We start from the raw sequence: 26,265 nt of genomic DNA, 5'->3' as shown, positions 1-26,265 counted from the left end.
CCTCTATTCTTCCCATACTAATGACAATGTAGCCAGAAGTTATTGAGTGAAAAATATTGAAGAATTGTTATTACTTCCAATCACATCAACTAATGGTGAACAATAATTAGACAGAATATCGTGTTTGCTCCATCAAAAAGGGCACGAACTCCATCATATCTCAATGTCGTCGTCGGTAAGATATCTAGGAATAATGTTAGACAAATTAAACTTTAAAGAAGAAATCAAAAGAATACTATCCAGAATGGCGTGAAGCATCAAAATCTTGAAAGATATAAGGAACTGTTTTCCTATAAAAACTAGAGTAACACTCTTGAACGCGCCTGTTTTAAGTCACATTCAATGCTCATCTCTTATGCTCGTTGGTATCAGAAAAATCTCATGATAATTTTAGAAAAACAACTTAACTGGGGAATAAAAGTGGGTTTCAAAAGAAAAAAGTATGATCGCTCGACTGATTTAAACGTAAAAAATAGAATCATGCCTTTTGAATTCCTTCTTAAATATCGATGCATAGTTTTTTTCTTGAAATATGTTAGGAAAGAATTACCAGCTTTTAGGAACAACAATGTATTGCAAACTTCCAATTGCAATCAGAATGCGAGAACAGGAAAAATTATCCGTCATTGAAAAGTAATTCGGAATTCCTCGATAAATCTTTGATGCTGCAAGCCATGAAATTGTACAATGAAGTTCCATATGAACGAAGACAAAAACTCGATAAGGTTAAAAACATCAAAGGTCTTCTGAAAGAATTCTATTTCAAGGAATATCTGAAGGACCCAAAGGATTTGGAAATTTTCTGAGGGACCTTTTTTAAGTTTTCATTGTTTTTAGTTTCTTAATATCCAATATATTTTTTAAATATTTTAATATTCCATAGGTTGTAAAATATATTCTTATTGTTTTAGGTATTTTGTTGCTGCGTGTTGCTGCGGTTGCTGAAAATTTTTGCGCTTGCTCCCGTATTTTATCTGAAAAATTGTCAGCAGTCTCTTTTTTTGGGTTTAACTTTTCACTTTCTGACCTCCATGTTTTCAATTCTCTGAATTCTTTAATAGTAAATCAATGTCAAATGCGTCTAGACCGCAAAAACTTTGCGTTGTTAATCCGCATGTGAGCCATTTGGGCCTTTTTAATGGATTGTTTAGTTTTTCATCTTGTTAAAAATTTAGCTTGAGATGTTACTGATATGCTTCAGTTTTTCAACGTTACTAAAAGTACTTTAATAAACCTAATGAATGCTTAGCACAATGATATGAAGGACTGCGGTAGTGGTTCATAGTTGTTAGAGTACGAGCTCCATGAACAGAATTAACTAACGCACCGATAATATAAATTTACGAAGCCATACTAATGATTGTATTGTAGACCTTACCCAATTACTAAAGTGACGATGTCCTCTTTTTCTTTTTGTTTTGATTGCCCCATATGTCGTTTTAGAAGCTCTCCAAACACATAGCGTGTTATCATCTTGTTCGCTGAGGAGTCGATTGAGTTAAATAAGGAAAACAAGACGTCTGGTTGCATAAATTGGACTTTAGATAAAAATTATCTTGATAGTTACTGAATTTCTTTCATTTTGAATATCGGATCGTTAAATTAGATTAGCATCCAGAGCCTCTAACCGTCTTACGTACTGAGTTCAAAGGTTATGTTTTATTGAGATGATAGTTCGTTTGTGAGAAAGGTTTATTTTGTCGATTGAATCTCACGGTGATTCTCTGTTGTTCTGGCCTTCGGTTTTGCGAAATTTGAATTTGTAGCATTGGTTGTTTTTGTCCTTTGTAGATATTTTCTGATCTCGCAATCATATGCTGCCAGAACGTTTCTTCGTGTTGTCTCAGTACATATATAACCAATTATAGTCACCTGCTCTTTTAGTATAACAAGGAGGCTCGGTAATGTGCGTTTGCACATTAAGTTCCCACCCCGCTCATCTACATTTAATGATTAATTGTCTAATAATAGAGGAAGAGATGAGATGGAAAAAAGTTTACATATCAATATATCGTTCAACAAACTACTAAATGAACTACAAAAAGAATGAAACAATCTACCTCAGAGTGCCTATGAGACCTGTGACTACCATAATATGACTACCAGAAAAGACGGCGATAAAAATCAAATATTTACAAATATTAAATACGACCAAAACTCGTTGTCCATTTTTTGAAAACCATTAATAACCTAATCAAAATGGCACCAGATAAAATTTATAACAAGTCGACAAGAAATGAGCAAAAGGGCCAAAACCTAATAAAACATAGCTTTTTTGAAAAGAATCAATTTCGAACTGATAAGAAACTTTATGCATCACATGAAATCATTGAGAGATTCTTTTATACTTCCATAGAGAGTGATTGAGACCTTTCATTATCCAGGATTTGTCATACGACTACAAAGATAACGACAAATACAGGCAAAAAGGAAAAATTTGCACGAGAATTGCTCAAAATTTGCACCAAAAAGGTGTCCCAGCCAATTAAGCATTAAGCTGTTCACTAAAATTATTAAAAAACTTCGATTGCAGTTTTTCAATTGACAACATTTGTGAATCAAAGAACGCCTATTATTGTGATACTGTGAAAAGAAAACAAAAACCTACAAAAAAGAGCGAATACGCAAAAATTACGAATATTTTATGAAAAGTGGTTGTACCAAGAACAAAGACCATTGGAGGAAAATAAAACCGTAATGAAGAGCAAATTTTATTTCAATAGGTAAATGTTACTTTTCTATACAGTTGCTACGCTACAAGTTAACAGAAATAAGATTGGCAAATCTCAAAAATCTATATTCCCAAAAAGAAACAAAAATTTTCATAATTCATAGCCAACAAAAGCTTTCGACTGAAACAGTAGTTCAATAAAACCATTAGCTATTTAAGGATTCCAGTTATTATAGTTATTAAGTTCGTTTTTTAATCTACAGTTGGCCACTGCGACCTTTATTTACCCAATATTTGGCACATGACAACAATAAAAAACAACAAATAGAGGGCAAAAATAAAATAACTCAACCAAATTCTACCAGAGATCGGTGTCGCAGCCGTTAAAACCACATGTAATGAAAAGAATAAATATGTTCTGTTCTCAATTTTAAGTTTTTTTTCATTTAGATTGTTAAGTTATGTGAAAATTTACCAAAGAAACAAAAACAACAGCAAAAATGAGCAATTTTGCACAAAAATCACGAAAATTTTGTATTAAAGCAAGAAAACCTTCTGTCAAAACAATCCACGTCATATTAGTTTGTGTTCTATAGCGAAGAAAATTTGACCTGTACTTACTGACAATAAGCAAAAAGTTGACTAAATTAAAATAAAAAATTGACCTAATCAAAAAATCACTGAACTTTCCTTAAAACTAATACATTCAATAACATAAGAGACATTAGCTAACAACCGAATGCATGGTAAAAGTTCACTTACTCCTCATGAGGAAACCTTAAGTTCTTTGAATGGTTAGATTAAAAAATCAGACTGCAAAGAGGATAAAAATTGAAGGCAAAACACAAGAATTCAGTTAAAGTTTACTAAAACTTTTTCAAGGCCATAAAAACCCTTTGGTTGTCTGTAAATAAACTATATCTTTATTCAACCTCTTGCTTACGTAAGTTGGAGCTGTAATTAATGGAGCCGTGAAAGAAATTGTCATTAATTAACATTATAAAAACAAAGCAAGTTTTTTGAAAAAGGCAAAGACAAAATAAAAATTAAAAGACTTCTGATTCTAAGAATCCATGATAATATCAAACCTATCCCTGATTTTGCCGGGGGCCCAAAAACCGCCCAAAAGTTACAAGTGTTTGCGAGTGAGACCAATTGTTGAGTGGAACTCTTCAAATATTAAAAAAAAATTAACGATGCCTTTTGTATAATCATCGAGTTAAATCTGCAAAAAACGGCAAATTTTTGACTCCAGAAGACTTTAATAGGGCACCTAAATTCAAGCAGCGCTGTTTTGAAGATTAGGGAGACTGTGTTAATGTTTCTAGGTCACTACGTGTGGCAAACTTTAACAAAGTGGACTAAAAAAGCATATTTGCCATATTTGATGAAAAAAAATTCGAATTTTGAAAATTGTGTCAAAATTTTTAGTCAAAAAACTTCAATCAGACAATTCAGCGACGCCCTTCTATCTCGAACGGTAACAATAAAAATCACGGTAACGATTAACTTAATTAAAATTTTAAGGATACCACTCACAATTCTCTACGATGAATATATCGATCGGCCAAAATTGTCTGAACAAAAAAAAAACCAGTTGAGTATATAGTTCCTCCCTCCCCACTAAAGTAGGGGTCGGAACTTTTACTTCACCATGTACTTTACTTTTACAGTATTTACCAATGATAAGTTAAACGTAAAAAGATAAATATTCAGGTACTTCAGGTATACATTTCAAGTTTTTTTTGTGTCATGCAACTATCTTGTCATCCGTATAGTGTTAATAAAAATAAACTCATTAAGAATTTAGGTCCCAGATAGATATGAGAACCAAATATGGCTTTGAAAATAATTAAGAACTAAATATTAAAATTACAAAGTGATAATAGCTTTTCAATTACGGATATATCATTTGAGAATGAGGGGAGCAACACAGTGATATACAATTAGAATGAGAAAACGTGGGTAAATTTTTTGGTTTCTCAATTTTTTTAACGCAGAAATTTTCCCAGTATTCTTACAAGTTTTGTGACAAATATTTTTCATATTTATGTTTATCTATTTTAGTTTAATTAGCTTAAAGTTTAGAGTTTAAAGCAAATTAAAGAGATTAAGTTGTTTTATTTTAAAAAATGTTTGATAGTCTGGAATTTTTTGAGTAAGTGAACGAAAATGTTTGTGCTCGTTGAGTGTTCAAATTTGACTTCAGCAACCTAGGTGCAAATAGATTAACTTCTCAAGCTTTGACAGTCTTTTAGTATCTTTTTGCCCAAACATGGAAAAAAGAAGTGTTTTACAGGGATCAGGTTTTCTGTTTTCTTGTTCTTTGCGTCGTGTTTTGGAACAAAGATACTTTTTTTTCAGATGGCATAGTATGAACTTTAGTTTTCTGTTGATGGAAGCTACTGGTTTAGTTTTGAAAGTTTGTCAATATCTGATTGTATCTGCTCATTTAATCAGTCTTCAAATTTGAGAGTAGTGACTTCTTTCCAGCTGAATTTTCTGCGTGCAGTCATCTATTACTGAATTTGGCGTGGGTTGTGGTGCAATGTGTCATAGGTGACTGACACGAAACGTGGAAATTCTGTACGCACATATTGGCTTTTTAATGCAAACCAATATTGAATGTCATAAGAATTCGCGAATTTGATACTCTGCAATTTTTCAGTTCTCGACTGCTCGAGGCATCTTTTAAAATTTTGATAGAACATTGTTCTAATTTTTTTTTAAACGGTAGTATAGTTTTTCAGAACGGATGCTTGCACATTTGGATGCTAGCATCTTAATCCATGTTTCTTTGAGCTGTTGCTGTGAAAGAATAGTCACGGACTGTGAGGCCTTGACGCTTCAGTTGGTGGAACATATTTTCCAACATTCACTCTCAATACGATAACTGGCCTGTGCCAGTCGCTTCTGGGTTTTCTGGTTGTTTTTAACAGTTTTAAAAACGGGGGTTTAGCGTAGTTATTTTGGCGTTTTTGTGGTCATTTGTGTTGCGATTTGTTACCGCCTTTTGCGCACAATCCCAAAACCTTACAGCGTCTAATAATTTTTGAACATCTATTATTTTTTCCGAACTAACAGAAGTTTGGCGGTGAATTGTGGACAAATCTGCTTTGATTGATTGTCAATAGAATGCAATAGAACACAGAATTTTTAAAATATAGGATGAGATCTTTTTGTTTCTAATTAGATTTTAGAAGGAACATTGGTTGATAATTTTGAATGATTAGAGGAAAGGTTGGAATAATTCCAGCAAGGTTGGTTTTTTAATTTTTTTTATAAATATTGAGGAAAGTCTGAAATTGAAAGTTCAGGAGCAATTCATGATTGCTTTTTACCGTCTGTAATTTTGTTAAAATGTTCGTATGAACTCTTTCACCTATACAAGGTTGGTGAGAAGAAATAAATCTGTTTGGGTTCGTGGTATAATTTTTACTTGCACGAAATCAATGCCAATAAAACTGTGTTTGTCAACCTTCTTAGACTTGTATGACTCACAAGTTCCACAAACAACAACGAAGGAAGTACACAGACTGGTGTCTCCTGCAGATGAAGGCTACAGTGGTACTCCAAAATTGTCCAAGATATCCTCAGGGAGCGTGGAGCATTTGATGAGTTCGTGTGTTCTGGTATCAGGACGGAGCAGCGCGGTATTGAAAAGAAAGGCAAATGATTCTCCCGATTGCGGTTATGAAACTCCCAAAATTGCAAAAATGACGCCACCCTCAAACAAGGAAACTTCAGCAGGCGAGCCTTTTGTAAAAGTTACGGTGACTGAAGCGAGTGGCCGGAACTGCTCTGGTCCTAAGCATCTTGGAGCCCCAATGGGAGGTTAGCTGCTGTCTTTCAAGTGGCCTCGAAGCATTTTTCGGGCTTTTATTGAGTGCTTTCTACCTATTTTAGGGTTTTTATCGAATGGTTTTTTTTGGATGCTGAGTAAACTCCAAGGTCCATCATTGAGCAAAACGAATTGAGTCTTGATTCCGGGCAACTTTTTGTCTTCAGAATTTTCAGATGAAGTGAACTTACTAAATAGCCCTGCCTCTTGAAATGCAAATTCCCCTCTGTCTTATTAATTGCCCTCGAATGAAGTTTGAAGCAATCATTATAGTCGTGTGTCTTTTCATGCAAAATTTTTCTTTTTGATTTTGACTTTTTGAGTGAAATTTGCGTCCTTGATTTTTCGGGTTTTGCGTGATATATATTGTTCTCTCATTCACAATTTGAAGCAGCTGAACTCAGTCTGTGACAGTTTACTACTAAAATTAAAATCAAAAGTACGTCCAATTGATTTCAATTTTCACTTTAAATCTTAACAGTGGTCTGTAATTACCTCAAACGATGTCATTTAAGCCCTTATGTGAACATATTATTTTCTCTCAAATTAATTTTGTAGCATTTATTAGTAGCTCCCGAAAAGTTTGAAGCAATTATTGTTAATGTGTTTGTGTCTTTTTTATGCAAAATTCTGCTTGACCGTTTTGCGCTTTTCTTCTAGAACATTCTTTTGCTCGTTAGTGACATTTTCACCCTCGGTGTCTTGATTTGCGAGTCATTTGAATTGTTCTCCAAAAATAAATCTGTTGCTAATATAAATGTGATGGTTAACGGGTTACTACAGCAGGTGGTTAAGGTGGGAGACCCATAAAAAGTTTCTAAACTAGACCCCCTCTAGAACATTACCCGCTAATTGTTTTAGAGCTATTGTTCCGACGTTAATAGAACTATGTTGTTAGTCCTGCTGGTCTTTTTGAGATTCTATGTACTACCGACTCTTAGTCGTTTTTTGTTTAACCAGTTGACTTCCGTCCTGAAAAATGAGATAAACAGGTAAAACTCAGAGCAATATGCTATCTCAGAGCCTTATGAGTCTCACTAGTCTCAAAGGAAGGGACTGGTCGAGATTTGACGCGACAAAAATTCCTTGCGTGCTTAAGCTAATTCAGCAACATGATTGTTCGAGGGTGTTTTTTTCCTTTTTTTTTGTTTTTTTCCTATTGTCAATATATTATATATATATATATATATATATATATATATATATATATATATATTCTTTGGCTTATGGACTTCAATTTCCTATTTTTGTAAAATGTCATTTTTTTAGTTTTGCCTGTATTTGTTTTTGTTTTCTAGTCATTAGGTCTATTTTCACTTAAAACAGATCTCATCGGCGTCCTAAGGATTTACCTGTAAATTTCTTTATTTTTTTGTGGTTGAAAGTTTAGGTTTGTTTTGACTAATGAAAATATTTGGATTTAAAAATTTCGATTGGTTTTCAACTTCCCTGTTTTTGTTAGCTTGTTACCTAGTCTATTTAAGGAGTAATTGGCTCTGCTTTCTATTGAAGTTCAGTTTATTTTTGTTCATTTAATTTTTCTCTGGTACTCAGTTGAAATTGTTGCTAATTGTTTTTGAAAAATATAGATTCGATATAGAATTTTTTTGCTGTAATTACTGTTTTTTGTTATTTTATTTTGATGTTTGTGTTGTCCCATAGTCACATTAGGCCAGTTACATCGGCTTTCTAAGGCGGCATTTTAAAAATTATTTTTGTTGTTGAGGTTGTGCCGATTTTTTTATACTCATATGCTAATTTTTTGAAGTATACGATTAAATAAAAGTTTCCTGTCACTTCGTCATTTGGTTGACAATTAAGTCAAAAACTTACATGAGCAAAGTCCGGACAATATGAGCGATTGCCCAATGCCGAGACTTCTTGTTGCCATCTGTTCACGGTTTTCTGATTTTCGAATTTATTAAGACCTAAAATTTCGTCGATTTTAGTCACCCACCGAAGTAGTATAGATGGCGAAAAGGTGATAAGTTTTAAGCTGTGCTTTTTTCAAAGCTTTTTCTAAGATGAGTTTCCGAGAGAATGTTCAAGTCTCTCATATTCACTACCTTTTCCTTATTCCGATTTTTCTGAAGTTTTTGGTTTTTTCGATCAAAATTTTTTGAATATTAAATCAGAATATAGTATTAACTGCCCTCGAACAAAATCTGAGGAAATTTTTGTCGCCATTTATGTTGTACCTGCTAAAGGGTTGCTCCGTCAGTTATAGTTTTAAGCAACTGAACTCCATTTAAAGCAGATTCGATTAAAAATTTAACGATTGTCTTTAACTACTATAAATGTCATTTGAAGCCTCTAATTAATTTATCCCTCGTCCAAGGCCCCATAGTTGAAGCAAGGTACAATAGAATTAGGTTCACGCCTGTCAATTGGCAGCACTTTGTCCAATGTTTGTCGGTGACGTTCAATTTTTGACAGCCTAGAACCGACTATCCAAACATTTTGAGTTGTCGTGCTGCTCTGACTTTTTTAAAATGTGATTAAACATGTATTAAGATTCGATAGAGTCCCTATAATGAATTTAGTAGTCATTCAAGTGCTATGGTGTGCTGGAATTGATATAAGTGCCCAAAATTTTAGATGAAGTTGTCGGTATTTGAGCCCAAAATGCGGTTTTTTTTTTGTTTTCCTTTCACGGTCGTCGAATATTGGGCTCTGAATTGACGTTCAAGTAAGTTTAATAAGTTTTATACAATTGAGATAGCTTTTTATGATTGACAAAAAATTTTGTTTGTTTTTTATTTCTACGGGCCGATGAATCTGCTTTAAAGCTTGCCTTTGAACTAATATGTAGGTTTTATCGACACAATTTTTTTTTACAATCAACACTTTTTTTTATCGACATTAGTATTATTAATAGCCTCTCTCAGCTTCTCAGCCGGCTCTTATAGTGCTCCTATTTCTTTTTTACGTCGTCGATTAACAATTTTTCGCTTTACCTTAGTTCACAGCTTGTTCAACCTTTTGCGGTAAATCCTTTTGACTTCTCTAGGCTAGTTTCACTCTTCTCTCATTCTGCTAAAAGTGTTTTTAGACAGCAGTTGCTCATGAAAGCAATTCAAAATGAACAGAGTCGGCTTCAGAAAACGAAGTCAGAAAAGGAAATGAGAAAAACCCATAAAGCCCAACTTTAGATGCACGTTACTCGAACTTTTAGTTACCATTTCTAATGCTTATTGGTTATGTTACCTTCTCCTGTGTCGTTTCTCTACGAAACAGGAGTATGTTCAGCTCCAAAATGACATCAAAATAGTTCGCACTTTAAAGTTTTTTGTGTACAGAAATTTTTTTCTCATTAATTTCTTTTCAATCCCAATCTTGGTTATGGGGATCAACGGCGGCAATCTGCAGGGTATGTTTAATATATTGTTTTTAAAATAGTTTTGGCCTCTTGTTTCTTATAACAAAAAGTATCTCTGCTTGCTCGCGAATTGTTTTCAAAATCAGTTTTCAAAAACTCAACTTTAAAAGCGTCTGCAAAATGCTATGATTGATATTTTCCTGAGTATGTGTAACTGTTTTTCTGCATTGTTGGCACGTAATGGTCAATTGTTCTGCTGGTCAGGCCACGCATTTTATGTTTATACGCAATTCTTGATTTCTACCGAGCGGTTAATGCTTCATAATTGTAGCCTAGAGAATTTGTGTGCAAAAAAGGTGGGGTTAGAACCCCTGACTTCCGCAGTGATTAACGGAAACATTAATGGCTCCGCTATCAGTGCTTTGTAATAGCGTATCTTACAATCGCTTTTGTTTTAGCAACAATCTTTTTTTATTAATGAGAGCAATTTAGGTCACGCAGAAATCAAGAAGTCAAGCATGCTAAAGTCACTTGAGAACTTAAATCGAAAAAAAAACTTTCTGGAACAAATTTTGCATAATAAAGGCACACATACAATAATTGCTTCAAGCTTTGTTCGAGAGCAATTAAATGCTCTACAAATTTTTTGAAAAAAATTGGCTATTTTTTGAGACCATTTTATGAGACTAAAAGTTAGACTGACATTCTGTATGACATCCACCACTCTGCAGCTGAAGTTGTTTGCTTGATATCATTTTTTATTCTTTGGCTTGGGTTTTTGGGTTAATCATGCGATAACTTTTATGACATCCATCATTAAAATGACTTCTGCTTTCTTTTGCTGTTTTAAATTTTATTCAAAAATGAGGATAGAATTTGAAATTAATCGTGTTTTTCGGACAATTTTTTGTTTTCGATCTCTGTGGACTTTTTAAGCAAGTGTGATAATAGTATATTTTGACGCTATTGTCCAGCAATCTGCTGTGCTCCAGATTTTGTTACAATCCGTTTTTCTGAAACATTACAAATCTGCTATTTGTTAAATCATTCATGGAATGCTTCTCATGATGTTGTCAGTTCATTTTGTGTCTCATTGTTGTAATTTTTTTATTAATAGCCGCAAAGCGATAGCTGGGGCTATTATTGGCCTTCTCTTGGTTTTTTTTTATTTCGTCGTCATGATTTTTGTTACGACCATATGACGTCACAGCCACTTTTTGTTCATTCGTTCATGCAATTTCAACTGAATTGCATGTGTGACGTCATTTTTCGCTCTTAGTGGAGCGAGTTTTTTTGTTCATGCGTGATTAAATTTTTGGTCACACTTGACTGACCTCACTCTCAAAAATGACTTCCTCACTTTGAAATTGACTTTTATTTACTTTAATTCGAAGAGATAAGGTCAAATGGGTGTGTGTCACTCTAAATGAAGGTTATTTGAGATCAGCTAATAGAGGCAGCAATAACTTATACAGATTTTTAATCAAAATATAACAGATCAGCCTTCAATGAAAAGGCAAATTTTTTTGGTCTGTCTTTTTTACTGTTTTTTTTAGACGGCCGATCTACGAATATATTGCGGCTATTTTCTGGCAATCCGCCAGCTATGTTTGCTTTCAAACGATGTTTGTAGCAATTTTGATAGTCCTGTGGTCTTTTTTATGCCATTTGTTGCTCGACTGACGTTTTTTGTCTGACCCTTTTAACTTTTCGTCCTCTAAAACGGTATAAACAGGTAAAGCCTGGAGGGTATTAAGTGGCTGAGCAGCGGTACGTAGCAGTCTCTAGGTATGCATTCACTTTAAATGTTTCGAGGAGACAATTCCATGATGTGAAGAGCGGTTCTTAATCTTTCACTCCCGCCCCTAACACTCACCCGTCCACCCTCCTCTCGACCTGGAAATTTGGACCCCTCTCGTCCAGCCCTCCCAACCCTACCCCCATCGCTTGACCACCCCTCTCCCATATTTTGTTTTAAATATGAAATCTCTATAGTTGAAGTTTTTTTGAGAGGACCTTTTGAAAAAGTATCCAAATTTAGGACATTACAGGAATTAATAAATTTCTGGTTTGTGAAATTTTTTGAGCAGTCTCTTGAAGGACCAAATTTCCGTTGTTCGATATGTGCAAAATTTTTATAACAGCTTTAACCCTTTTTGTACTAAATTTAATTAAACGAATGGTGTGGGAGCTCTATTTTTTCCATACCGTGCCTCGAGTGAAAAGTGTCAGTACCTGCTACTATTTGTACTTCAGAACAATGTCATTTTTGTTTTAAAGCTGTTGCGAACACTCCTGTGTGTACTGGATCTATGAATACTGGTTTGCCTCCCATTGCAAACAACTCAAATCAAGTAATGCTGACAACGCCCGTGGGAGGACGAAGTTTCTTCTATCCTTCTCCCTTAGGTTAAAGTTCAATTTGGAATAAATATAGTCATGATACCAGCTATCATAGATATACTCATGTCATCATAATTAAATCGCGGAGGACTGCCAAACCTGGTGACATCACTTTTTTTATCACATTGTCTCGGAGATGTATTAGGTCAAAATCAAAGTATTAGGGAACGAGCAGAAAGAGATTTAAGTCTCTTGCTAGTCGAGAGCGACAATTTTTCTTTTCAAACTCATGATTCTAGGGTATCCGTTGTCGTCTGCTGCATCACAATGTACATGTTGCAATAGTCTGTCCTCGGCTCCTGGCATCAACCAGGTGCCAATCTATGCACCCTTCCATTACATGGGAGTAACACATCATCCACCTGATCAGCCTTATGGTGAGTTTGTAAAAAGTACACAGAACATTTTGGCTATTGAAATGACCGTTATAAACTGTAGTTGGATTTTTAATTGCTCTCGAACGAAGTTTGAAGCAATTATTGTAAAAGTGTTTTTAATGCAAAATTTCTGAAATCGATTCCCAACTGGTCTCATCTGGGAGTTGATTGCCTCGCCAGTCGTTCGGGAGCATTCGTCCGACTTAAAATGGTTTGTATTTATCAACGCGTAACAACCTAAATTGATAATATGATTCTTTACAAGGCGAGGAGGCACAGAAAAGGGATTCACTGCCTGAATTAACCTCAAAATTTTTATGGCCAACATTTATGCAAGTTCATTATTGTTGCTGCATCCATAACTTCAATTCGGTGCGTTAGAAAAATATGTATAGATGGTCTTCATTTGATTGGCATTGAATAAGTTTGATTGGAATTGAAACAAAAAAGAATAACGAAGGGATAGAAATTGACAAAGTGTTCTAAGTGGCCAAAGTGTTCTAAACTGGTGCGAAGTATGTTACATCCAAAACTTATACTTATTCAGCATCTAAAATAAAGGCTATTAATTTTAATACTAATGCCAGCTAGCAAACTAATAAATTGGGATAGTCTAATGCACTATGACTCAATGAACGGGATTTATCGGATTATCCTTTTTGTTTTGATTTGCTCTTTTGACCTGAGCATTATTCGCTATATTGCATAATTATTTGATGAATTAGATTTAAAATCAATTTAGTAGAAACTGTGAGTGCCGTAAATCAGGAATCAGTTGTGAAAGTTGTACGTAAAACGAGAAACGTTTACAAACGATAAAACGCATTTTTGAAAAACCTAGCCGGAGCAGTCTTAGCTTACAATTAAAAATAATTTATTTTCATTGAGTAAAAAAAGAAACTACATCTAGAAATGACTAGGGTTGATCTCGTTTAGCCATTCAGGAAAAAAGTTTGTAAAATTGAAGAAAAGTGAAACAATCACATCCAATTTGTGCATATGATAAAAAAACCGCTAGCGAGCTGGCGATTTTTTTTAATAGCCGCACAGCGATAGCTGGGGCTATTATTGGCCTTCTCTTGGTTTTTTTTTATTTCGTCGTCATGATTTTTGTTACGACCATATGACGTCACAGCCACTTTTTGTTCAGTCGTTCATGCAATTTCAACTGAATTGCATGTGTGACGTCATTTTTCGCTCTTAGTGGAGCGAGTTTTTTGTTCATGCGCGTGATTAAATTTTTGGTCACACTTGACTTACCTCACTCTCAAAAATGACTTCCTCACTTTGAAATTGACTTTTATTTACTTTAATTCAAAGAGATAAGGTCAAATGGGTGTGTGTTACTCTAAATGAAGGTTATTTGAGATCAGCTAATAGAGGCAGCAATAACTTATACAGATTTTTAATCAAAATATAACAGATCAGCCTTCAATGAAAATTTTTTGGTCTGTCTTTTTTACTGTTTTTTTTAGACTGCCGATCTACGAATCTATTGCGGCTATTTTCTGGCAATCTGCCAGCTATGTTTTGTTCAAACACCGTTTACTTGCTCAACTTAAATTTAGAGCGAAAAACGTGGTCTCAAAATTATTCGGTTTTTCGCTAGTCTTTGTTTTGGCGTGACGGAAATCATTGCAGCTCGACTTCAAAAATCATCAAAATGTGTTAAGACGGAGAAATTCCGGAAACGAAAAACAACCAGATGGTGGATTCAAGAAAAACAATTGAAAAGGGTCTTGTCTAAATTTCAATTACCTTTGCAGCCACTATTGGGTAAAATTAAATTGTCTGATGGATGAGTTACCCACCCAGAGCTTTGATTTGAAGAAAAATATCAAATAACAGTTAATAATGCAAATAACAAAAATCCTGAAAAAATTGGATAATTTTTCTCAGTGAAAAGTGCTTTATCTAGCTTTCAATTGTTAATTAATAGTAGCAATAGATATAAAATAGCTCCCTTTAATTTTTGATCTCGAAAAATTACAGTGAAAACAATTATGCAAAATTATTTTAAAAACCAGTCCAAAATCGGAAAAGAATGCTCAAATTTTACTCAATTTTCCTTTAAACCAACCCAAATTTATCAAAAACATTAGAGGGCGGCAGAGAGAGAACGAGAGCAAGAGAGAGCTAGAGAGTGAGAGAGAGAGAGAGATAAACACAGAGAGAGATGGAATGGAGAGAGAGAGACGGTTTTAAACTGTATTTGGATTTTAATTGCTCTCGAACGAAGTTTGAAGCATTTTTTGTAAAAGTATTTTTTTTGATGAAAAATTTTTGAAAATTGATTCCCAGTTGGTCTCATCTGGAGTTGATTGCCTCGCCAGTTGTTCGGGGGCATTCATCTGACTTAAAATGATTTGTGTTTATCAAAGCGTAACAACCTAAATTGATGGTCTGATTCTTTACAAGGCGAGGCACAGAAAAGGGATTCACTGCCTGAATTTGACCTCAACAATTTTATGGCCAACGTTTATGCCAGTTCATTATCTTTGCTGCATCCATAACTTGAATTTGATGCGTTAGAAAAATGTGTATAGATGGTCTTCATTTGATTGGCATTGAATAAGTTTGATTGGAATTGAAACACAAAAGAATAACGAAGCTATAGAAATTGACAAAATGTTATAAGTGTCCAAAGTGTTCTAAACTGGTGAGAAGTTTGGTACATCCAAAACTTTACTTATTCAGCTTCTAAACTGAAGGCCTTTAAACTTAATACTAATGCCAGCTAGCATTCTAATAAACTGGGATAGCCTTATGCACTATGACTTAATGAACGGGCTTTATCGGATTATCCTGTTTGTTTTGATTTTGCTCTTTTGACCTGAACATTATTCTTTATGTTGCATAAATATTTAATCAACTGGAATTTAAATCAATTTAGTAAGAACTGTGAGTGCGTTAAATCAGGAATCAATTGTGAAAGTTGTACGCAGAACGAGAAACGTTAATAAACGATAAAACACAATTTTGAAAAACCTTGCTGGAAAATTCTTGGCCTACAGTTAAATATTATATTTTGATTGAGTAAACAAAGAATCTACACCTAGAAATGACTAGGATTAAGCTCGTTTAGACATTCAGCTAAAATGTCATAAAATTGAAAAAAAGTAACAATCACATCCAATTTGTGCATATGATAAAAAACCCGCTAGTGAGCTGGCGATTTTTTTGTTCAAACACTGTTTACTTGCTCAACATAAATTTAGAGCGAACAACGTGGTCTCAAAATTATTCGGTTTTCGCTACTCTTTGTTTTGGCGTGACGGAAATCATTGCAACTCGACTTCAAAAATCAATGTGTTAAAAGCCGGAGAAGTTCCGGAAACAAAAAACAACCTGGGGGCCTATTCAAGAAAAACAAGTGAAAAAGGCTTTTTCTAGCTTTCTAGTATCTTTCCAGCCACTCTTGGAAAAATTGAATTGTCTTCTGGATGAGTTACCCGTCCAGAGCTTTTCTTTAATTTCTTTCCGTCGAGAATTTTCTTAATAAAAAGCAACCCAAATTTATATCAGATAAAATTAGAAGGCGGGAGAGAACGAGAGCGAGAATAAGAGAGAGAGAGAGAGAGAGAGAGAGAAACACAGAGGGAGATTGAGGGAGAGAGGGACGGTTTTAAACTGTAGTTGGATTTTTAATTGCTCTCGAACGAAGTTTGAAGCATTTATTGTAAATGTTTTTTTTGATGCAAGTTTTTTGAAAATCGGTTTTCAGGTGGTCACTCATCTGGAAGTTGATTGTCTAGCCAGTCATTCGGGAGCATTCGATCGATTTAAATTGGTTTGTTTATCAAAGCGTGACAACCTATTTGATGATCTGATTCTTTACAAGGCGAAGCACAGAAAAGGGATTCAATGCCTGAGTTAACTTCAAAAATTTTTTGTCCAAAAAGTATGCCAGTTCATTATCTTAGTTTTATCTATAATCGTTGAGTTCGGTGCTTTAAAAAAATAGCCCAATTTTTTATGGATGGTCTTTTATGGGCTTGACAAAAATCACTGCAACTTGACTTCAAAAATCATCAAAACGTGTTAAGCCGGAGAAATTCCGGAAACGAAAAACAATCTGGGGATCGACTCAAGAAAAACAAGTTGAAAGAGTTTTGTCTAGCTTTCAATTATCTTTCCAGCCACCTTTGGGAAAAATTGAATTGTCTGCTGGATGAGTTACCCTCCCAGAGCTTTGATTTGAAGAAAAATATCAAATAACAGTTAATAATGCAAATAACAATAATCCTGAAAAAATTGGATAATTTATCTCAGTGAAAAGTGCATTATCTAGCTTGCAATTGTCAATTAATAGTATCAGTATAAATGAAATGGCTCCATTTAATATTTGATCTTGAAAAACTATAGCGAGAAACAATTTTGCGAAATTAATTTAAAAACCAGGCCAAAATCGAAAGTGCTCAAATTTACTTAATTTTCTTAAATAAATGCAATGCAATTTTATATCAATTAAAATTAGAGAGCGGGAGAGAGAGAGAGAGAGAGAGAGAGAGAGAGAGAGAGAGCGAGAAAGAGAGACAATGAGAGCGAGAGCGAGAAAGAGAGAGAGAGAGAGCGAGCGAGAGAGAGAGAGAGAGAGAGAGAGAGAGAGAGACTGTTATAAACTGTAGTTGGATTTTTATTTGCTCTCGAACGAAGTTTGAAGCAGTTATTGTAAGTGTTTTTTTGACTCAGAATTTTTTAAAATCGATTCCCAGGTGGTCTGTCTTCTGGTAGTTGATTGCCTCCAGTCGTTCGGGAGCATTCGTCCGACTTAAAATGGTTTCTGCCTGAATTGACCTCATTTTTTTTCTTCAAATTTTTTGTGCCAGATCATTAGCGTTCCTGCATCCATAGTCGTTGATTTCGGTGCTTGAGAAAAAAAATAGCTCAACTATTTATAGATGTTCTTCATTTGATTGGCATTGAATAATTTTGACTGGAATGGAGAAAAAGAATAACGAAGGGATAGAAATTGAGAAAATGGTCTAAGTGTGCAAAGTGTTCTAAACTGGTGCGAAGTTTGTTACATCCAAAACTTATACTTAATCAGCTTCTAACCTGAAGGCTATTAATACTAATGCCAGCTAGCAAACTAATATACTCGGGCAGCCTAATTCTCGATGTATTAATGAACGGGATTTATCGGATTATCCTTTTGTTTTGATTTGCTCTTTTGACCTGAGCATTATTCACTATATTGCATAATTTTTTGATGAATTGGATTTAAAATTAATTAGTGGAAACTGTACATGTGGTAAATCAGGAATCAGTTGTGAAAGTTGTACGTAAAACGAAACGTTTACAAACAATAAGACGCATTTTTGAAAAACCTAGCCGGAATAGTCTTGGCCTACAATTAAAAATATTATGATTTCCTTGAGTAAACAAAGAAACTACACCTAGAAGTTACTGGGATTGAGCTCATTTAGCCCTTCAGAAAAAAACGTTGAAAAGTTGAAATAAATTGTAACGATCACATATAATTTGTCAATATGATCTAAAAACCGCTAGCGAGCAGGCGATTTTTTTTCAAACATCGTTTACTTGCTCAACTTGAAATTAGAGGAAAATTTTTCTCAAAATTATTCGGTTTTTCGCTCCTCTTTGTTTTCACGTGACGGAAATCACGGAAACCTGACTTCAAATATCAAAATGTGTTGAGCCGGAGAAATTCCGGAAACGAAAAACAACCTGGGGATGGATTCAAGAAAAACAAGTGAAAAGTGTTTTGTCTAGCTTTCAAGTACCTTTGCAGCCACTCTTGGAAAAATTGAATTGTCTTCTGGATGAGTTACCCGTCCAGAGCTTTTCTTTAATTTCTTTCCGTCGAGATTTTTCTTAATAAAAAGCAACCCAAATTTATATCAGATAAAATTAGAGGGCGGGAGAGAACGAGAGCGAGAATAAGAGAGAGAGAGAGAGAAACACAGAGGGAGATTGAGGGAGAGAGGGACGGTTTTAAACTGTAGTTGGATTTTTAATTGCTCTCGAACGAAGTTTGAAGCATTTATTGTAAATGTTTTTTTTGATGCAAGTTTTTTGAAAATCGGTTTTCAGGTGGTCACTCATCTGGAAGTTGATTGTCTAGCCAGTCATTCGGGAGCATTCGATCGATTTAAATTGGTTTGTTTATCAAAGCGTGACAACCTATTTGATGATCTGATTCTTTACAAGGCGAAGCACAGAAAAGGGATTCAATGCCTGAGTTAACTTCAAAAATTTTTTGTCCAAAAAGTATGCCAGTTCATTATCTTAGTTTTATCTATAATCGTTGAGTTCGGTGCTTTAAAAAAATAGCCCAATTTTTTATGGATGGTCTTTTATGGGCTTGACAAAAATCACTGCAACTTGACTTCAAAAATCATCAAAACGTGTTAAGCCGGAGAAATTCCGGAAACGAAAAACAATCTGGGGATCGACTCAAGAAAAACAAGTTGAAAGAGTTTTGTCTAGCTTTCAATTATCTTTCCAGCCACCTTTGGGAAAAATTGAATTGTCTGCTGGATGAGTTACCCTCCCAGAGCTTTGATTTGAAGAAAAATATCAAATAACAGTTAATAATGCAAATAACAATAATCCTGAAAAAATTGGATAATTTATCTCAGTGAAAAGTGCATTATCTAGCTTGCGATTGTCAATTAATAGTATCAGTATAAATGAAATGGCTCCATTTAATATTTGATCTTGAAAAACTATAGCGAGAAACTATTTTGCGAAATTAATTTAAAAACCAGGCCAAAATTGAAAATGCTCAAATTTACTTAATTTTCTTAAATAAATGCAATGCAATTTTATATCAATTAAAATTAGAGAGCGGGAGAGAGAGAGAGAGAGAGCGAGAAAGAGAGACAATGAGAGCGAGAGCGAGAAAGAGAGAGAGAGAGAGAGAGAGAGAGAGAGAGAGAGAGCGAGAGAGAGAGAGAGAGAGAGAGAGAGAGAGAGAGAGAGAGACTGTTATAAACTGTAGTTGGATTTTTATTTGCTCTCGAACGAAGTTTGAAGCAGTTATTGTAAGTGTTTTTTTGACTCAGAATTTTTTAAAATCGATTCCCAGGTGGTCTGTCTTCTGGTAGTTGATTGCCTCCAGTCGGTCGGGAGCATTCGTCCGACTTAAAATGGTTTCTGCCTGAATTGACCTCATTTTTTTTTCAAATTTTTTGTGCCAGATCATTAGCGTTCCTGCATCCATAGTCGTTGATTTCGGTGCTTGAGAAAAAAAATAGCTCAACTATTTATAGATGTTCTTCATTTGATTGGCATTGAATAATTTTGATTGGAATGGAGAAAAAGAATAACGAAGGGATAGAAATTGACAAAATGGTCTATGTGTGCAAAGTGTTCTAAACTGGTGCGAAGTTTGTTACATCCAAAACTTATACTTAATCAGCTTCTAACCTGAAGGCTATTAATACTAATGCCAGCTAGCAAACTAATAAACTCGGGCAGCCTAATTCTCGATGTATTAATGAACGGGATTTATCGGATTATCCTTTTGTTTTGATTTGCTCTTTTGACCTGAGCATTATTCACTATATTGCATAATTTTTTGATGAATTGGATTTAAAATTAATTCAGTGGAAACTGTACATGTGGTAAATCAGGAATCAGTTGTGAAAGTTGTACGTAAAACGAAACGTTTACAAACAATAAGACGCATTTTTGAAAAACCTAGCCGGAATAGTCTTGGCCTACAATTAAAAATATTATGATTTCCTTGAGTAAACAAAGAAACTACACCTAGAAGTTACTGGGATTGAGCTCATTTAGCCCTTCAGAAAAAAACGTTGAAAAGTTGAAATAAATTGTAACGATCACATATAATTTGTCAATATGATCTAAAAACCGCTAGCGAGCAGGCGATTTTTTTTCAAACATCGTTTACTTGCTCAACTTGAAATTAGAGGAAAATTTTTCTCAAAATTATTCGGTTTTTCGCTCCTCTTTGTTTTCGCGTGACGGAAATCACGGAAACCTGACTTCAAATATCAAAATGTGTTGAGCCGGAGAAATTCCGGAAACGAAAAACAACCTGGGGATGGATTCAAGAAAAACAAGTGAAAAGTGTTTTGTCTAGCTTTCAAGTACCTTTGCAGCCACTATTGGGAAAAAAAATAATGGTATGCCGGATCAGTTACCCGCTCAGAGCTTTGATTTGAAGAAAAATATTAAAAAACAATTTATAATGGAAATAACAAAAATCCTGAAAAAGAATTGGATAATTTATCTGTGAAAAATGCATTATCTAGCTTTCAATTGTCAATTTATAGTATCATATATATATATATATATATATATATATATATATATATATATATATATATATATATATATTATAATATAATCTTTATATATGTTATATATCTTTATATATTTTAATGGCTCCATTTAATATTTGATCTTGAAAAAGTACTGCGAGAAACAATTATGCCAAAATAATTTAAAAACCAGGCCAAATTCTGAAGAATGCTCAAATTTACTCACTTTTCTTTAATAACAACCAACCCAATTTTATCAAATAAAATTAGAGAGCGAGAGAGAGAGAATAAACTTCTCGAAAATAATTTTAACCCCTAAGCTTCCAAAATGACTACAATAACTAATAAAAAATCAATTGAATCTAAAACTGTAATTTTTGATTCTGTTGGTCAAATTGCTTCCAAACGCAATCGTACTTGTGTAGATAATTGAGACAAACGCCTTTGTGTGAAAATTTTGTGAGTTAAAACTTGAAAAAACTGCTTTAAAAGCCGCACATGAACAAAAAATTGCTTGGGCACTAATTTTTTTGGCACTTCAGTTTTTGGCTTTCTTGAAAACAGTCGTATGAACGAAAAAAGCAGTCTTTTGGCTCCTTTATTAAGTTTTGTTCACCACCCAGACTACTGCATTTTGTTGCGCTTTTCCTTTCCTGCTTCAAAATTCTCTCCATTAATATTCATTAATAGCCGCTTCCTCAATTCTGGGCCGCTATTATAGCGCTCCTAATTACAATCCAAGAATTGGATTGTATTGGTGCTGTCTTTTTTTGTAAGATGTTTTCACACCTTTTCATGACTTTCAAAACGGGATAAACAGGTAAAGCTCAGCGGACATCAAGTTTCATTAGAGGCCCTTAACCGTGTTTAGTAGTCCTTCAAGTGCTTAGAGGTGAGGTTACCCGAGAAGGCCGTAATTCAAGGTTAAAAGGTCATTTTTAGGAGTTTTTGGGCCCCAAGATGTTGCAATTTTTTACATTTTTTCGTCGTTTTTCCAAATTTATGTTGGACCAGTCTGAAATTGAGCTTTGTGAAGTTTGATAATGGTGTTTGGCATAAGTTTATTACGTTTTAGGGCCATTTTAAGAGCTAGATGTTATGGTACTCCAAACATAAACACGCAAATTTTTAAAGGTTTTTAAATTTTTTTGAAGTTTTTCAGCCCCTGGTGTCAAGAAGCTTCCTCGTGGGTTTAATTGAGGTTATTGCATAATTTCTAGTGATAATGGAATGGTTTCCAACATTTCAACATGATAAGTTTTAGCAATTTTTTTGATAAAACTAGCAGTTTTCCAGTTTTTGAAAATTTTTGTCAATTTTTAGGTTTCTCTAACCTCAAGGGCGAAAGAATCTTCTCTAGGTTTTGGTAATAGTTTACTGCATAGTTTTATTGGTAATGGGGAATGTGTTTCAAGATTTTAATATTTCACCACCCAGACCACTGCATTTTGTTGCGCTTTTCCTTTCCTGCTTCAAAATTCTCTCCATTAATATTCATTAATAGCCGCGTCCTCAATTCTGGGCCGCTATTATAGCGCTCCTAATGACAATCCAAGAATTGGATTGTATTGGTGCTCTGTCTTTTTTTGTAAGATGTTTTCACACCTTTTCATGACTTTCAAAACGGGATAAACAGGTAAAGCTCAGCGGACATCAAGTTTCATTAGAGGCCCTTAACCGTGTTTAGTAGTCCTTCAAGTGCTTAGAGGTGAAGCTACCCGGGAAGGCCGTAATTCAAGGTTAAAAGGTCATATTTAGGAGTTTTTGGGCCCAAGATGTTGCAAATTTTTGCCTTTTTTCGTCGTTTTTCCAAATTTTTGTTGGACCAGTCTGAAATTGAGCTTTGTGAAGTTTGATAATGGTGTTTGGCATAAGTTTATTACGTTTTATGGCCATTTTAAGAGCTAGATGTTATGGTGGTACTCCAAACATAAACACGCAAATTTTTAAAGGTTTTTAAATTTTTTTGAAGTTTTTCAGCCCCTGGTGTCAAGAAGCTTCCTCGTGGGTTTAATAGAGGTTATTGCATAACTTCTAGTGATAATGGAATGGTTTCCAACATTTCAACATGATAAGTTTTAGCAATTTTTTGATAAAACTAGCAGTTTTCCAGTTTTGGAAAATTTTTGTCAATTTTTAGGTTTCTCTAACCTCAATGGCGAAAGAATCTTCTCTAGGTTTTGGTAATAGTTTACTGCATAGTTTTATTGGTAATGGGGAATGTGTTTCAAGATTTTAATATTTCACCACCCAGACCACTGCATTTTGTTGCGCTTTTCCTTTCCTGCTTCAAAATTCTCTCCATTAATATTCATTAATAGCCGCGTCCTCAATTCTGGGCCGCTATTATAGCGCTCCTAATGACAACCCAAGAATTGGATTGTATTGGTGCTCTGTCTTTTTTTGTAAGATGTTTTCACACCTTTTCATGACTTTCAAAACGGGATAAACAGGTAAAGCTCAGCGGACATCAAGTTTCATTAGAGGCCCTTAACCGTGTTTAGTAGTCCTTCAAGTGCTTAGAGGTGAAGCTACCCGGGAAGGCCGTAATTCAAGGTTAAAAGGTCATTTTTAGGAGTTTTTGGGCCCAAGATGTTGCAAATTTTTGCCTTTTTTCGTCGTTTTTCCAAATTTTTGTTGGACCAGTCTGAAATTGAGCTTTGTGAAGTTTGATAATGGTGTTTGGCATAAGTTTATTACGTTTTATGGCCATTTTAAGAGCTAGATGTTATGGTACTCCAAACATAAACACGCAAATTTTTAAAGGTTTTTAAATTTTTTGAAGTTTTTCAGCCCCTGGTTTCAAGAAGCTTCCTCGTGGGTTTAATAGAGGTTATTGCATAACTTCTAGTGATAATGGAATGGTTTCCAACATTTTAACATGATAAGTTTTAGCAATTTTTTGATAAAACTAGCAGTTTTCAAGTTTTTGAAAATTTTTGTCAATTTTTAGGTTTCTCTAACCTCAAGGGCGAAAGAATCTTCTCTAGGTTTTGGTAATAGTTTACTGCATAGTTTTATTGGTAATGGGGAATGTGTTTCAAGATTTTAATATTTCGAGTTAAACGACTTTTTAAAAGAAAAATTGCATTTTTTTTTTAATTTCTGTAAATTTAGTGTTTGTTCCTCATTGGCGATGTTACCTCCTATACGGTTTGCAAGTATGTTACTGCATAGTTTCTAGTGGCAATAGATTGGTTGTCAATTCTTTAATATCACAAATTTTTGCTGGTTTTTTAAATTAAACTTTTTAAAGTTTTTTTGCAAATGTTTGAGTTTTTCCTGCACCAGGGGCCCTGGAACCTCATCCAGAGTTTGATTATAAGCTACTGCATGGTTCCTAGAGGTAATGGATTGGTTATATTGATAACCATTTCATTACCTCCAGCAGCCATTCAGTAGCTTATAATCAAACTCTGGATTTCAGCATTTCCTTGATAAAATTTACAATTTTTCTAAATTTTCTGACAATTTTTATCATGTTACAAGATTGTGGATCTTCAAGAGCCAATAAAACTATTCAAGGCTTGCAATCGGTATAATAGATGGTCTCTGGAGACAATGAGAGGGTTCTGAAGATAATAATGTTACAATTTTAGCAAGATTTTTGTTAAAATTTTTTGTTGTTTTTAAATGTTTTGAATTCATTTAGTCATTTTCTGAGTTTAACGATCTGACTGGCCCACAAAGCTTTTTTATGTCTTGCAGATGGGTCACTTGACAGAACTCCTGAGATAAAGGTTGGTTCCGGCGAGATTTAGAAAGTTTCTTTAAGTTTTGTTTTTCTCAGTTTTTTTTGAAGCCGTTGTCATATCTCTCGAATTTATCTAATTTTAGTTGCAGGAAATTATCTTTCAAAGCTTGTGCGTAACCTAATGATCATTTTGAATTGTATCATTCATGGTCTTCAGTTTAAAAGCTTCAAGGGTTTTAGCAATGATGATTTTTTTGTTTAGTTCGCTTGATTCTTTTAGGTTCTCAACTTTTGAGATTTTGTCTTTTTGGCTGGGATTGTTCAATTGATCTGCTGGTCAGTTACATTAGGTCTGTTTTTCATTCAATTCTGTGGATTGTATTTCGGGACTTGTCCTGCTATGTTTTTTTTCTCCGTCTAACAGATTTTTGTTTCGTCTTACCCTGACTTCTTGGAATTGACTTTTTCATGTAAGTCATCATGTAAAAAATATTGCACGTGCATCTGAGGGGTGCAAATAATGTGCGCCCACTAATCTGAAGGGCACAAACGGAAAAGATCATAATTTTGAAAAGCCCTTTTAGGGCTTTCTCCTTATAGAGCTTATGTGTCTCATAAAAATGACAGTCCAAAGCTAACTCAAAAAGTCTAGTGGTTTATTAAAGGACTGGTGGTCGATCTGTCTATCTAATCTCTTTAGTTGTTTCAATTCACGGAAGGCCCAAAGCGTCTATCACGGCTGTTTTCCGGTAATCTGCCGGCTATGTTTAAAATACTTCTCCAATACTTCTCTTCGAGTCGTGAAAAGAGCGTCCCAATACAATAAAATTCTCGAATTGTGAAGAAATGAGGACGCCTAAATAATAGCTGTTGAGAGATTGATGGCGGCTTTTAATAATAAAGAATTTTGAAGTCCGCAGAGTAAATGAAAGAGCTAAAGCATGGGTTGAAAAAGCAGAAAACCGCTTGTTTAGATGTGCCATTCGTCGAGTTGAGCGAGAGTGGCTCTCTCAGAAAAAGGAGACACGGAATGCAGAAGAGTGACTGTCCTTCATACAGGTTGGGAGAGGAGTGAGACAACTTATATTGACATGCTCTAAAAATTATTGTCGAGTTGAACATTATCTGTTGTTTCTCTCAATTATTGTTTACTTGTCAAATTGAACGTTTTGAAATAAGAATTTTTTCGGGAACGTCGCTACTGGAGCAGTTCATCTTTGACTATATTTTGTTTTCTGATTTGAATGGTTGCTGTGATCAGTGGCCATGATTTTTGTAAGATGCGAATAGCTACCATTTAAGCAGCAGACAATTGCTCTTGGAAGTCAAGTCAAGAGATTAAAAAATCTAGTTTCATGCCAGATTTTAAATACTTAGTGGCCGGTATTGTTTTGTCTTTTCTTTGAACTCTTTCTTTATAGCTGCGAAGCTGTATGCTGAGCGTAGCTATATTGCGGTGCGCTTGGATTTTTTACAAGTGAAAGAATTTGAATTGTACTTGGGCGCTGTCTTGTTAGGACTGGAAGAGTATTGGTGGAGCGTATTTTTATCGATAATTTTTAGTATTTTTAAATCAGGATTTAAATCAACAGCAATGTCAAACTTAAAAAGAAAGTTAGCTCAAACGGCTGACAGAATTGAAGAGTAGAGAGAAAAGATAGTGATTAATAGCTCCGTCAGCATTTCGAGACGGCTATTATTGCGG

The 26,265-nt window shown here is 34.5% G+C and overlaps 2 protein-coding genes across 4 annotated transcripts in view; one reads left to right on the top strand and one right to left on the bottom strand.

Moving 5' to 3' along the window:
* The window catches only part of LOC142358754 (proteasomal ubiquitin receptor ADRM1-like), a 275,805-nt gene extending 266,587 nt beyond the window's left edge, over positions 1-9,218 (bottom strand). Inside the window, exon 1 of the mRNA XM_075410317.1 lies at positions 9,207-9,218. The gene's annotated coding sequence lies outside the window, so the exon portion shown is untranslated. The remainder of the gene's footprint in view (positions 1-9,206) is intronic.
* LOC142358752 (uncharacterized) overlaps positions 1-25,741 on the top strand; it is a 49,976-nt gene extending 24,235 nt beyond the window's left edge. For 2 of the 3 annotated variants that reach the window (XM_075410314.1, XM_075410315.1), the window contains exons 3-6: positions 6,158-6,505; positions 12,112-12,240; positions 12,474-12,611; positions 25,535-25,741. In XM_075410314.1, the coding sequence (XP_075266429.1) occupies positions 6,158-6,505; positions 12,112-12,240; positions 12,474-12,611; positions 25,535-25,635 (716 nt within the window). In that variant the 3' untranslated portion in view covers positions 25,636-25,741. The remainder of the gene's footprint in view (positions 1-6,157; positions 6,506-12,111; positions 12,241-12,473; positions 12,612-25,534) is intronic. The other variant, XM_075410316.1, reaches the window with a different exon arrangement.
* The last annotated feature ends 524 nt before the right edge of the window (positions 25,742-26,265 follow it).

This window comes from Convolutriloba macropyga, chromosome 2 (genome assembly GCF_964194025.1).
Source record: "Convolutriloba macropyga chromosome 2, txConMacr16.3, whole genome shotgun sequence".
NCBI lineage: Eukaryota > Metazoa > Xenacoelomorpha > Acoela > Convolutidae > Convolutriloba > Convolutriloba macropyga.
This window is presented reverse-complemented; position numbering and strand designations above follow the sequence as displayed.